The sequence below is a fragment of the Colletotrichum chrysophilum genome (assembly GCF_026319265.1).
Source record: "Colletotrichum chrysophilum strain AFK26 chromosome Unknown scaffold_58, whole genome shotgun sequence".
NCBI lineage: Eukaryota > Fungi > Ascomycota > Sordariomycetes > Glomerellales > Glomerellaceae > Colletotrichum > Colletotrichum chrysophilum.
Genome location: NW_026517345.1, coordinates 128,642 through 141,930, shown reverse-complemented (window position 1 = coordinate 141,930; position 13,289 = coordinate 128,642). Strand labels below are relative to the sequence as shown.

Genomic DNA, 13,289 nt, shown 5'->3' with positions numbered 1-13,289 from the left:
TCGCCAAGACGCCAACAGCGCAAACGAAGCATTAATGCAACCCTCCCACCGCTTAATCTCAAGGGTGCAAGCAAACTACCTTCCCTCTTCTCTCTCGTATCGAAGCCGATAGACGCGAGCTTTGGCATTGGCGGATCACGCAAGCACATCCAACCGTGCTCGTCGTGCAGAATCATGACCGCGATATCGACAACAACTTCCCAAATGATGCCCCATTCATGATGGACGGGTTCATCTGCACGACCAAGGGAATTGCGGGAACCCCATATCCTCCCTGGTCAGGCTTCTTGACAGTGGGCTTGCTGCGACCGGGGGTCAGGCGGCATGCTGAACCGAAGAGGAAGCTCTTTGGCTGCAAAGCTGATGAGCTCGTGAACTGAAGTCTCGAGACCTCAAAGCCATTGGCGTATTTAAACATCATGGCGGTCGCCTCATTTTCGTGTTCTTCAGGAGCTCAGCAGGCATTCTCAAGTCCACAGCCCCCATTCCCCTCTTTCCACCTCGTTCGTTCCTCGTCGTCGCCGCCATGTACCGATCCATGAAGTCTTTGGCCCTGCTCGGCCTCTTGGCTCCGGCCTACGCCCACCCTGCCCACGGCCACAAGTCGGCCCTCGCCCGCCGTGGCGTCGACATCGAGGCTTTCCGTCTGCCCCAGCTTGGTTCTTACACCAACGCCACGCTGACGGAATCGAACCCGCCCATCGCGCTCCTCAAGCGTGAGAGCTATGTTGACACAGCTACTGAGCTTGTCCAGAAGCTCGCACCCAACGCGGAATTCCGCGTTGTTGGTGACCACTATGTTGGAACCAACGGCATTGCCCACGTCAACTTCAAGCAGACTGCCCACGGTCTCGACATTGACAATGCTGACTTCAACGTCAACGTAAGTGCACTTATGCTTTTGGATGGATGATGAGACAGCGACTGACAGCATGACAGATCGGCAAGGATGGAAAGGTCTTTTCTTTCGGTAACAACTTCTTCTCCGGAGAGATCCCTGAGGCCAGCCCCCTCAACAAGCGCGACTTCAAGGACCCCGTCGCCGCTCTCAACGGCGCCAAGGACGTTCTTCAGCTTCCCGTTGAGTCCGCTGACGCTTCTGCCGAGGCGAAGGAGGGCAAGGAGATCTACACCATCAAGGGTACCTCCGGCGCCGTCTCCGACCCCGAGGCCAAGCTCGTCTACCTTGTCAAGGGCGACGGCTCCCTTGCCCTCACCTGGCGTGTCGAGACCGACATCACTGACAACTGGCTTCTGACCTACGTCGATGCCCAGTCTGGTGGTGAGGTTCACGGTGTCGTTGACTATGTCTCCGACCTTGCCAACTACCGCGTCTACCCCTGGGGAGTCAACGACCCCACTGAGGGTGACCGCGTCCTCGTCTCTGACCCTTGGGACATTGCCGCTTCCGAGTTCACCTGGCACAGCGACGGCCCGGGTTCCAACTACACCACCACCCGTGGCAACAACGGTATTGCTCAGTCCAACCCCAGCGGTGGCAGCACTTACCTGAACAACTACCGCCCTACCAGTTCGTCCCTCAACTTCGACTACGAGTACACCACCAGCATGAGCACTCCCTCTGCTTACATCGATGCTTCCATCACCCAGCTGTTCTACACCGCTAACCACTACCACGACCTGCTCTACGAGCTCGGCTTCAACGAGGCGGCTGGTAACTTCGAGATCAACAACAACGGTCAGGGCGGCGCTGGCAACGACTTCGTCATCCTTAATGCTCAGGATGGCTCTGGTACCAACAACGCCAACTTCGCCACTCCTCCCGATGGCTCTCCCGGCCGTATGAGAATGTACCTGTGGACTCAGTCTACTCCTCGCCGCGACTGCAGCTTCGAGGCCGGTGTCGTCATCCACGAGTACACTCACGGTCTGTCCACCCGTCTGACCGGTGGCCCTGCCAACTCCAACTGCTTGAACGCTGTTGAGTCCGGTGGTATGGGTGAGGGTTGGGGTGACTTCTTCGCTACCGCCATCCGCCTCAAGCCCACCGACACCCGTGCTACCGACTACCCCATGGGTGCCTGGGTCTACAACAACCCTGCCGGTATCCGTACCGTCCTCTACTCCACCTCCATGACCACCACCCCCAACACTTACTCTACCATCAACGGCGTCACCGCTGTCCACCGCATTGGTGAGACCTGGGCTACTATCCTTTACGAGGTTCTCTGGAACCTCATCGACAAGTACGGCAAGAACGATGGCCCCCGCCCCGAGTTCAACAACGGCGTTCCCACCGACGGAAAGTACCTCACTCTCAAGCTGGTCATGGACGGCATGGCTCTGTACGTTTCCTCCCTTCTTCTCCTTATAGCAAAGCTAACATCTCCCTCAGGCAACCCTGCTCTCCCAACTTCATCCAGGCTCGTGATGCCATCCTCGACGCCGACACTGCTCTCACCGGTGGTGCCAACCAGTGCGAGCTCTGGACCGCCTTTGCCAAGCGTGGTCTGGGATCCAACGCTGTCTACAGCTCTTCCAGCCGCCGCGACGGCTTCACTATCCCCTCCGGTGTCTGCTAAAAGCCAGACGCAATGATAATCTCATGTAATTAGCGTATATATTCTCATGAGCGCATCTAATGAATACTTAATGTGTACAAATCCTATGAAGCCTGAATATCGTTGCGTGTTTCTTTGATACCGAGCTGATAGGGAGAATGACATGTGAGAAACCCCAACTATTCCGCCGTCTCCGACCCTTCAGGTGTCTCAGCCTCCACGCAATCAACGTAGTTAGCCTTCACCTCTGCCTTCCAATCCTCCATCTTCACATGCTTTCCTTCGACTCTTATGAAGCCAGAAGGAATGGCTCTGATTGTAGCCTCATCGCAGGGGGGTAGCGGGATGAACGTGTGGTCTTTGCTGCACATAAGATCCCTAACTGCCTTGGCACCAGCCTTGGTGTAGCAACCTTCATCCAGCCATACCTGACCACAACACTCCACGCAATACCATATTCCATTCGGAATCGTCGTTATAACGTCGCAGTATCCGTGGCACGCGCCGATGGAGCGGTTAGGCTCTTCTGGCTTGGCGACAGGCGTTTTCTCTAAGTCCTCGTTTGCTGACTCCCCCTCCTCCTCCACATCTCCTTTGACGTGATCGGGATGATCCTCTCCATCGACGTCGGTAGAATTGTCCTGAGAAGTCGGCTGTGGGTTCTCGGGCGGGTTCTCATCGTTGTCCTCTGGGTTTGTTACCGGCTCCTCCGTCGTTACTGGAGCCTCAGCGCCAGACGCCTCCTGAGTACTGGCGCCGTGTGTCTCACCTGCGGCAGATGCCGCATCCTCCGAAGTCCGCACCGCAGTAGCTTCATCCGTGATGCTAGCCTGGTAAAGAGCCAGCTTCCGCTCGTATTCTGCGACTTCAGCAATTCTTGACACTGCCATCATCTCCCAGCACGCTATCATATTGGCCGTCTCCCCGAAGGCCGCGAAAACCTGAGCCAGAACCGAAAAGGAGTACCAGTCGTTCTCCACGTCGTCGTCCGACAACATTTCAATCATTCGTGCAACTCCCTGACTGAGCAGCCTTTTGCCGGGCATGTCGTCGCCCTTGAGATGGAAAAATCGCGCAAATCTTAAACTCGGCATCCAATAGCAACTGCTCTGACCCTTCTTGAAAATATCGTGCAAGTCCACTGCCTTCTTAAGGGCAGCGTTGACGGCCTCTGGTGTCGAGTCTGATTTGAAAGCCCGTCTGGTGTAGATAGGCAGAATGAATAGTGTCAGTTCATTCAGGATGTCCGCGTCCTGGTCTCTGACCCAATCTTCTGTCAGCATTCCCTCTATCACCCCAATGCCAGCATTCTTGTAGCCAGGCCTTCGAGCCATGGAGATCCTATACCAGGCGTTCATCTTGGCTTTCCAGGAAGACTGGTAGGGCGTGTTCTTGACTCTTTTATCGCCTGCCTCCCACATCGCCTGGAGCACATTCCAACGGTCTGTCTCATCGCATGCTCGTCTGATTGTGTCCCAGAATAACCTTTCGTAGTTTTTGCTTCCTAGGAAAGCTACCTTGCCACCAACCGTGACATCTTCATCTGGAATTTTCAGCAGTTTCTCGCAGTAGTCCACAATTTCAGTCCAGAGGCCTCGGTCGCCAAAGCCGAACACAATGAGCCACGCGCAGGTGGCAGGCCAAGGATGATTCTCTTCCACGGCCTTGAAGTATAAGGAGACGGCCTTTTCGGTGTTTTCATCAGTCCCCAGACTCCAGTAACGGTCACCGAGTGTATGGATAATATCGGCATAATTTTTCTGGTTTCTGGCAGTCGAGCGCCACACGGGGTCGTCTTTGACTCCCTTCAACTGGTCCTTTACTCTTTCAAGGATTTCAATGCTTTCGGAAGCCTCCTCTGGCAAGTCGAGGACTCGAGCTAAGTAGAACGAGGACATCCAATCATCCGAATGAAGCTGAATGGCTCGTTCCGCTCTGTCCACGACATCCTTTTTCTTGATAGTAGTGTCGTTTGATAAGTAGTAAAGGAGCTTCACCATTTGACTCTGCCATAGAGCGTCGTTCTCCTCGAAACCCAATCTGTTCCGTGCCCATGTTTCAACGGCGTTGACATGCTCCAGAGTGGGAAACCAGAGTTGACTTTCTTCAACTTTGAATTCGTCCTGTTCGCCTTCACTTTTATGATTCATCTACATAGATTAGCATGTCCGCGCCACCAGAAGTTAGGCTTGGTCGAAGGATGTAGGCTCACTCGCTTGATTAGTCCGTAAAGCAGTGTAAAAGCATCTGATAGCTCTCTTCCTCGATCTTCCGGCTTCAGAAGCCTTCTCGCTGCGATCATTGCCGCCTTCTCATACCAGTACTGGTCACTTTTCTCGCGGCTGATGATGTTTTCCAGGATCCTTTTATTGTCGAGGTGCTCCAGGACCGAGGAGTCTTGGGACCATTTTGTCAAAAGCTTGTTGCCTAGGTCAGAGAACACCCAAGGTTCCCAATTGCTAGGAAGAGCTTTGGCATCGATAGCGCCCTCAGTCTCCCAATCCCGTCCGTAGTCCCGGGAGAGAAGGGCATCAATCGCAGCCTCTTCGGTGAAAAGCCGAACCAGCAGGGTTCCAGCCTCCGCCTTGAGCTTGCGATCCGCAAGGGACAAATTGGTGCTATCCAAGTGTTGATAAAGACAATCGGCTGCGTATGAGCGAAGAAGTTTGCTCTTGGCTGTTTGTTCCTCAATGAGGCAGCGAAGACATCTTAGGGCGAGCTTGAGTTCAGCATTGTCTGGGTCCTGACAGATGGAGTTCTCCTTTCGTTCTATTCTTCGTTCAAAAAACTCCTTGAAGCCAAATTTGTCATAGAAATTCTTGGGGCAAACCGTCGAGAGGTAATGTTGAACAATGTTGAGTTCTTCTGGTAAGATTGGATCGGCATTGTTGTGTTGCGGGATGTTGTCCCACATCTCAGGCCTTTTGAAGTCGATCAAGCCTTCGCTATCAGCATAAAACAGTTCGTTGTACTTCTTCTCAATCTTGGACTGCAAGGACCGAAGAGAGGTTTGACGTCCATCTGTGTCGTGGTCGGTCTTGAGCTCCAGAGCGGCCTCGATCTGGTTAGATGTCATCCAACGAATCCCCCATTTTACCCAAAGGATGATCTCATTGATCTCCTCAATCTCCTTGGGCTTCATGATCTGATTGAACCTCTGAATGTCCTCTAGAACTTGGTTCGATCTTGCTCCGCTGGCCCTCTTCAAACAATCTTCCACCTCCTCGAGCGAATCAACGCGTTCGATATTGTCCAAAGCTGCAACTGCAATCGTGTAATCGCCATTGGTGGAGCTTTCGAGTGCCTCCAGAACCCGCTTCCTCACGTCGGGCACTCCCGGTCGCGTTGTGTCGCTAAGGATATCCATGTGGTTCATCCGAGCCTCTATGTAAAGCTTGATATCCTCAGCATTGCGCGTTTCAAGCCGTAGCTTTTTCATCCGAATGTCATCTTCCTTTTCGAGTTGCTCAAACGTCGACGAAGTGCCGGTCACTAAGACTCTAGTGCGAAGACGTGCTTGGTCACCGGAGAGCATCTTGAACAAATTTGTGAGGGCGTCCAAGTTCTCTCCAAGACCATCCAGAACAACGAAGAACGTGCTGTCGATAGTGCTCCGATCATCATTATCAAGAAGGAATTGTCTCCAAATGGCAACTGGGTCATCTAGGTCGACTTTGTCGGCGTCGCAGAGACCAGCAATTGATTTGAGAAACGGCGTCTCCTCCTGAGCAAGCTGCCACAACAGGCTCTTCGAAGCACGACACGCAATTACATGCTTCCTTCTGAACCCTGCTGCGACATCTTCCTTGGCATCTGCCTCCAGAAAGTAATGCGCTACGGCTGATCTCGTGCCAGAGCCACCTACTGTTTTCTGCTTCTGGAGCCGATCAATAATGTGTGTGACCACGTATGTCTTTCCTGAACCTTTGGGCCCCTCAATGCCCAAGATAGGATCAGTAGTATCATCGCCAGTCATCCAAGCTGTGAACAGAGGATCGATGTCAAGCCACTTCCCCGTGCCCTCTATTCGGCTCGCGCCATATTTGCGTAGGTCTTCTCCCCTGTCAAGCACCTCTTTGGAATTCTTTCCGAAGAAAGCCTTTTCCACTCTGTCCTTGAACTTCTGCTCCGTCTTCTCCTTCTTGTTGGCAGTGTTCTGCTCAACCAGCGTGTCGAGTTTCATTGAACTATCCTTCGATGTCTTGGCAGCCTCTTGGCTGGCTTTTGCGGCGTCTTGGCTGATCTTGAATGTCTGTGCAGATACAAGACCGTGTTCCCGTGCGTTGAGGTTCTCCATCTCGCTCAGCAGCCCTTTGATGTCATCATCATCCAGGAACATGCGACTGAAGAACATCTTGATCTTGTACCTCTTCTTCCCTAGTTGAAGTGACTTGTCGCATACTCTGATGAACAATCTGAATTGGCAACAGATGACTTTCCTGAGAGACGTATCTCTGTTCGTGTAGTAGGTAAATCGCTCAAAGAACTCGGCGCACTTTTCGAGGAGTGCTGCAAGACTTTCAAACGCCTCTGAGTACGATTGCCATGCCACGATAACAAAGTTCAGCGCGTTGAAGCACTGATTCGCGGGACCGAAAGCCTATGATATGTTTAATAGTCATCTCAGCAGTAGGTAACAGAGGCAATCTTACATTGGAAACGCCGTCGGCAACTAAGCTGCCAACCTTTGAAATAACTTGAAGTGTCTTGCTGAAAGTGTCCTTGACAGCAGCGTGCTTCTCTGCAGCCTTCTGGTCTTTGGCTTGCACTTGCTCCAGATGTCGTAGGACTCCGTCGATGTCGAGTTGTTTGTCAATCTTGTTGGGATCTCCTCCCGCCATTCGTATCACCATAGCCTGCACCTCCTGCCAGATCTGTGTAACCTCATCGTCACTCTGATCAACAGGAGTCGTTGCGACAACGGCAGCCTTGGCGTGAGCAACGACCACGGCCATGGTGGAACAAGGTGCTGTAAAACGTTACACGACAGTGCCACAGCACCGAAGCAGGCTACCGTTCTCCTTTAAACCTCACAGGAGAATCAACGTTGAGATATTTTCAGACCAGTCCAGCAGCGCCTAAAGCTAAGAATCAGGCTGCATCTTAGTGCTGATAGCGTCTTTTTTTGACCTGGTCACCCGTCCATAACCCATGCTTCTGAGGTTGGCCCTGATTCGCCGAGTGATTTTCAGCTCCGAAGGCCAGCTGCCAGGCCCCCTAGTCGCCTTCAGCTCAAAATCAAGTGTCATTCGTCCAGGAAGACCAGTTCTCGCCTTGCATTTGTCCGAATGCAAAACCAATGGACGAGGCCCAGTCAAGTGTGCTTTTGAATCATACCCTGAGCTTACTCGAAATTCGGCAAAATCGCCGTCCTGTAGCTTCACGAAGACAAAGTCGCGCAGTCAATAGCACATTCCAGATTAGGACCTGCGTATCTGCAGGCTTACACATCCGACATTGTCATACTCAGCATTCAACGCCACTCAGCTGTTATTTGCTGCAACATCAAGCCTCGTCTCACCATCGCCGTATTTGTCTTTGATCATTCAAATATTCACTAAGTACTCAAATGAGTCGAAGCAATCCACCGGCTTACTAAAATTTTGTATTGTAGCAACCATCGGATTTATCCATATCCTTCAGATGTCCTTCCAAACTTGTGGTATTTTTCACCCTGATGATTCTCCGTAGGCTCATCTCCGTAAAAGAACATCGGACAATGTGTGAAGTTGTGTCCTGAGGAGTTGGCGCTGTTTGAGGATGGGAAACCACCTAGAAAAGACTGTTCGCCGACGTGCTTATTTCTGTTTATTGCACACACTTGGATTTCTCGGAATAGCTAGTCGCAGGTACAAACCCAAAGTGATGGAAACGTTTGATACCGCACATATTGGACTCCTGAATATAGCTAGGTATGTTTCGGGTTTCAGCAGAAACTTTGCACGAGTAAGGTAGGACGAACGTTTTCCAAAATCCAGTTGACCTCGCGTAATAATTCATAAAAATTAAATGCTCATTGCCAACAATAGTGAACGTTCTGTTAGGTCAAGCAGTTGCGCTTCTTCTGTATAAGTTGAGACTAGTTCACTTTAGGTATGCAAACACCCCGGCGTGTTAAGTGTTCCCGCCGTCGTTCTTACCCAGGCGGACATCCGCTGGAGTCAGTGGCCAACGAGCTTCTGGTGGTCGTCCTTGGTTTCGACGTTTTGCACTCCCTGAGTGACCCTGTGCCACTCAAGGAGGTTTCTCAGTTGTGTGGCATGGGTCGTATGGTGATCCTTGGACAGCTGTCTGAAAGCCCGCAGCTCGTCTGTGTCCTTTGGTCCCAGCGAATGCCACAGCTCGCGATATACCTTTATTTCGTCGGCGTCCGTGGTATGCATATAGCGGGTCAGCTCGGCTACCTCGCGCATCTCTTTAGCTGTGGTGATGTTGAGAGATTTTGCCAGCTTGACGAGAGGTTTGATCTTGTGCGCGTCGGAGCCTGCGACATCTTTGAGCACGACCAAATAGCTCGCCGCAGGATCTTGAGGAGACAGCTCGAGACTGGTCCATAGCTCTTGTATGCTACGGGCTACTTTGGGATCGTATTCGAGGCCGAGTGCTGCGTATGGACCCTTGTAATAATCGACTGCCTTATCGTTGCGAAATTCAAGAGACTCGTGGTGGACAAATGGCCTGTAAACAATGTCCCACTTTTGTCCCTGATGTTTCACAGGTTTCCAAATGCCACTGTCATCGCGCGGGGCAAGGAATAGGGTGTCTTCGTCACGTAGCTCTTCCTCGACGCTACTCAGAGCCACGCGGAACCACCATTTATCGCCGTCAGCGAGCCAGTTCAATTGCGAGGGTATAAAAACTGCCTGTTTTCTCTCTGAAGCAGAACCTAATAAAGCCTTTTCGTCGTCTTCTGAGAGTCGCGGGCAGGCCACGTATCCAGCTGAAGCGAGTCTCAAGGCAGCAACGAAAGAGGGAATATGGTCGTCTAATATACCAATGTCAGTGGAGTCGGAATCATTGAGGAGATAAAGGGGCGACTGAAGCTTACAGTTTGCCTGCATAATTACCTTGCAAAAGTCAACCATGAGATCCTCGCGGCCGCTTAGGCGTAATGGCTTGGTTGGATGCAAAAGCCCAAGAAATTCGGCCAAGTTCGGGCGCTTGGTTTGAAACCCCGACCCTTTGACGGCTTGACGCCATATGTCGGGGATCGGGACCCCCATGTACAATGCCAGATTGAGTGCGTTTACGAGGTGCGTGGCCCAGTAACGCGCGTTCCAGACTGTGGTGTAGTTTGCTGGAGGAAAATACTGGTCTTGCAAAGGCCATGTCTCCTTGCCCAGGTGCTGCATGATCTTAATTGGCAAGGGCTCTTCGGCCGTCGGCTCTGCTTTCATGTCTTTCAGAAGCCTCTCGATGTTACCATAGGTGTGTTGATCCTTGGCCCTGAGGACATCGAACAAAAAAGGCATACTTCTCGACCATGCTCCCATGCTGTGCGGCGGCGCCATCTTCTGTTCCTTGAAGTACTTGTAGAACCATGATCCCAGAAAGTCGTGGGTGGCTGCCTTCTGTCTGCGGTCGTCCGCCTGCCGCGTGGCTTCGGCAGCAGCCACTGATGCGAGTTGCTGCAGAGCTACTTCGCCCGTCATGACGATCCCGTTGATGAGATCTAGCATACGAAGCACATCAAGTGAAGTCTCCTCAGTGGCTGACGGCTTGTATAGGATGTCATGCTCGATATCAGACCAAGCATGCATGATAATGCTGCCTATCTGGATCTCAATATCAACGTTGGGGTCATTAGCTGCATATTGATCGAAGTCCCGGCTCTTATGGCGCACAACCACATGTATAGCCTTATAACCGGAAAAGGTCATCTCAGGAGCCGAGCTGGTTCTGTCCATTAGCTCCATCTTGACCCGCTCGTCCTCGGATGCTTCCTGGATCTGGCGTTGTCGCTCCACATGCTTGCGGATCTTCTGGAAGAGGCTGTGGGCAGACCAAATTTGCATCAACCAGGACAACGCTTTTGAGAAGAGTGAACAGATCCCCCTCATGGTCCTCATCTATCGTAACGCCAATCGCGTCCTAGTGTGGCTGGGCAACGACAACCATAGGATCGCCGCGGAAGCATTCCGACTCGTTAAAGACCTGGGAGTTGTGTTTGGTCTTCATCAAGGACACGCAAATCTGGGCCACGACCTCTCCAATAGAGTAGGCCATCTTTCAAAGTCCAGGGATTTGTGGTCTCCACTGCGGGAGCTAACTCGGCTTCCATGGGTAAGTCCCTTAGCTCGGTGACGCTCATGTTGCATTCAAGGATCTCTGCCTCTCTGACGTCCTATTTCGTTCGGCCTGTTTAGTTTAAAAGAGTATGGATAGTTCAAGAGATTGGCGCGAAGGCTCCCGCGACGCTATTTTGGGGCGAGGCTTACATCGAGTGGAATCTCCTTTACTCGGTCTGCAAGGCCATCAACGGAGAACAGCACCTGCGCAAACAGGTCGACGTGCAAACGCCAAAGATCACGTACATGTATCGTCGGCTCATTGAGCCCGACCGTATGATCGCAAATCGCCATGCCAACCGGTTCAGCTTCCTCTACGAACTGCACCGCAGCCGCCATTTAGTGGCTACGGACCCTAGGGACAGAGTGTTCGCCATGCTGGGCCATTACTCCATCCGCAACGGGCCGAATCAGAAGCTAAGGGAGCTTACAGCTGATTACACAAAGACTGTGGAAGAAGTCTTTGCCGACGTGGCATCGAGGGCTCTTGTCGGCGACAACAGTTCCCTGCTGGCCCTAGCCGCAGTCCAGCACCACAACCTCCCACCATTAGGCGAGAATATGGCTGTCGAGCTAGCCGACTGCGCCAATTATTGCTCATCATCTCCGAATGGCTTACCTTCCTGGGTTCCGGACTGGCGTCTTTATCAATCGCATATCCTTTCAGAGCCTACCAGCCCACACCACGCTGGTGGCCTCTCGCGGCCGAACTTGCGAGTCGACGAAGATTCCAAAACACTGCATATCAAGGGAACCATTGTTGATGTCGTGGCTGCCTGCTCCGGGCCATTTCGGCCGCGAGAATTTCACGTCAACGGGTTGGACTGGTCCATGGCTATCCATACGGTGTGGCGCGACGTGTGCGGCCAGTCCTCCGGCTTTGACCTATCGCAAGAATACCTCCCAACTCGCAAACGCTTCCAGGGAGGTGAGATTGAAGGACTCGCTCTCTTCGCCTACGTCCAGACGCTCAGTAACGCCTGCGTCGCCACCGCGTGGCAAGACAAGAATCATCCGTACGAGTCGGTCCCGACGCAGCAGTGGTTTGCACACGGGGTCTCTTATCTGACCCAAGCAGCCGGCGGAGGTTCCTCTCCCTACGCGGTGTCTGATAGTAATGATGATAAGCTGCAGGAATGGACGAGCGGAGGAGATGCGGCCAAGTGGGCGCGCGCGGCCAACGGCGCGTCGTGCAATCGGAAATTTGCGAGGACCCGAAATGGATACTACGTCCTCGGTCCAAGAGTGATGGAACCTGGCGATGTCATTTGCGTCTTGTTCGGAGGGAAGAAGCCTTTCTGTCTCCGGCCGTGGGGGAAGAATAATTACCTGCTCGTTGGGGAGTGTTATGTGCATGGGATCATGAACGGGGAGATCATTGATGGCGCGAAGAACGGCGAGAATGTGTTTGACATTGTCTGATACCAACGCTGTGAAACTACTGCAGCAGTCCACAGTAAGGAAAGTTTCAATACCACTTCTGAGCCACTGTACCTACGCATCTTCTTGCACATCTACCTTGGGCAAATCACATACATAGGTATATGGTTAAGGGTGTAGTTTTCAAGCCCCCTAAGGTCGATGATGGACTGCTGGCGGCTCGGCTGCTTTTGTGGCAGGCGTGAAGCAGATATGCTCGCGAGTGGCATAAACGGCTTGAGAGCATCACTCATTTCAAACAAGGAGGGGTTTAAGAATTGGCACCTTTTATCTAATGAACTACGGTCGCGAACTTGAGGGAACATGATAGATATTAAGCTGGACACATTTATGACGAAGATTAGGTAGGTATTAGATGTTACTCTATTTGTGGATAAGAGTGAGATAAATAGTCTATTACTATTATTATTCTAATACTTTTTCTATACTAATATAATCTATTTTAATGGCTGCTGCTGCTGCTGCTGCTATTCTTGTTATTGCTGATGTCGTCTGTCGTCGTCGTCGTCTGTCGTCGTCGTCGTCTGTCGTCGTCGTCGCTTGTCGTCGTCGCTTGTCGTTGTCGTTTGTAATCGTCGCTTTCGTTATCGTTATCGCCACTGTTGTTGTTATCGCTACTGTTATTATCATTAATACTCCGTACGGACTCTTCTACTACTAAGTTTAAAAGGGGTAAATAACTATGCAGGAAACATAGCAGCGCAGATACAGGAAAATTAGGCGGTCTCTTGAGGAATTAGGCGCGCGCCATCTTTGAGGGCGGTGCAGTTGGCCAACAGTGGCCCGGGCGGCGCTTAGGCCACGACCACGGAGGCCAGGCCACAGCAGGTCAACCTAGAACCTAGTGCCGCCAGCCCATAGCGGTTTTCCATTCCCTGAGGTGTTTTCCTAGTTGCATCTCCCTAGTGAGCTCCCCCACAAACGTCAACGACATGAGGCAGCCCTGGTGCAGTAGAGAACAAGGTTGAACGGCCTTGTAGCCAAATGCCATGAGTCACTGAGGAAAAGTACAATTGGGCACGAATGTCGGCGAGTGACG

The 13,289-nt window shown here is 52.1% G+C and overlaps 4 protein-coding genes across 4 annotated transcripts; 2 read left to right on the top strand and 2 right to left on the bottom strand.

Annotated features, from left to right (window-relative positions):
* Positions 1-526: 526 nt before the first annotated feature.
* On the top strand, positions 527-2,543 carry COL26b_007273 (uncharacterized protein; the record flags this gene model as incomplete). Its single annotated transcript, XM_053180071.1, has 3 exons — positions 527-883; positions 940-2,306; positions 2,357-2,543. The coding sequence occupies 3 exons, from the start codon at positions 527-529 to the stop codon at positions 2,541-2,543; spliced, it is 1,911 nt and encodes a 636-aa protein (XP_053035991.1).
* Positions 2,544-2,701: 158 nt separating this feature from the next.
* COL26b_007272 (uncharacterized protein) lies at positions 2,702-7,477 on the bottom strand (the record flags this gene model as incomplete). The annotated part of the gene is made up of 3 exons (XM_053180070.1): positions 2,702-4,645; positions 4,735-7,122; positions 7,175-7,477. The coding sequence occupies 3 exons, from the start codon at positions 7,475-7,477 to the stop codon at positions 2,702-2,704; spliced, it is 4,635 nt and encodes a 1,544-aa protein (XP_053035990.1).
* Positions 7,478-8,683: 1,206 nt separating this feature from the next.
* COL26b_007271 (uncharacterized protein) lies at positions 8,684-10,537 on the bottom strand (the record flags this gene model as incomplete). The annotated part of the gene is made up of 2 exons (XM_053180069.1): positions 8,684-9,507; positions 9,571-10,537. The coding sequence occupies 2 exons, from the start codon at positions 10,535-10,537 to the stop codon at positions 8,684-8,686; spliced, it is 1,791 nt and encodes a 596-aa protein (XP_053035989.1).
* Positions 10,538-10,801: 264 nt separating this feature from the next.
* Positions 10,802-12,232, top strand: COL26b_007270 (uncharacterized protein; the record flags this gene model as incomplete). The annotated part of the gene is made up of 2 exons (XM_053180068.1): positions 10,802-10,805; positions 10,908-12,232. The coding sequence occupies 2 exons, from the start codon at positions 10,802-10,804 to the stop codon at positions 12,230-12,232; spliced, it is 1,329 nt and encodes a 442-aa protein (XP_053035988.1).
* Positions 12,233-13,289: the final 1,057 nt, after the last annotated feature.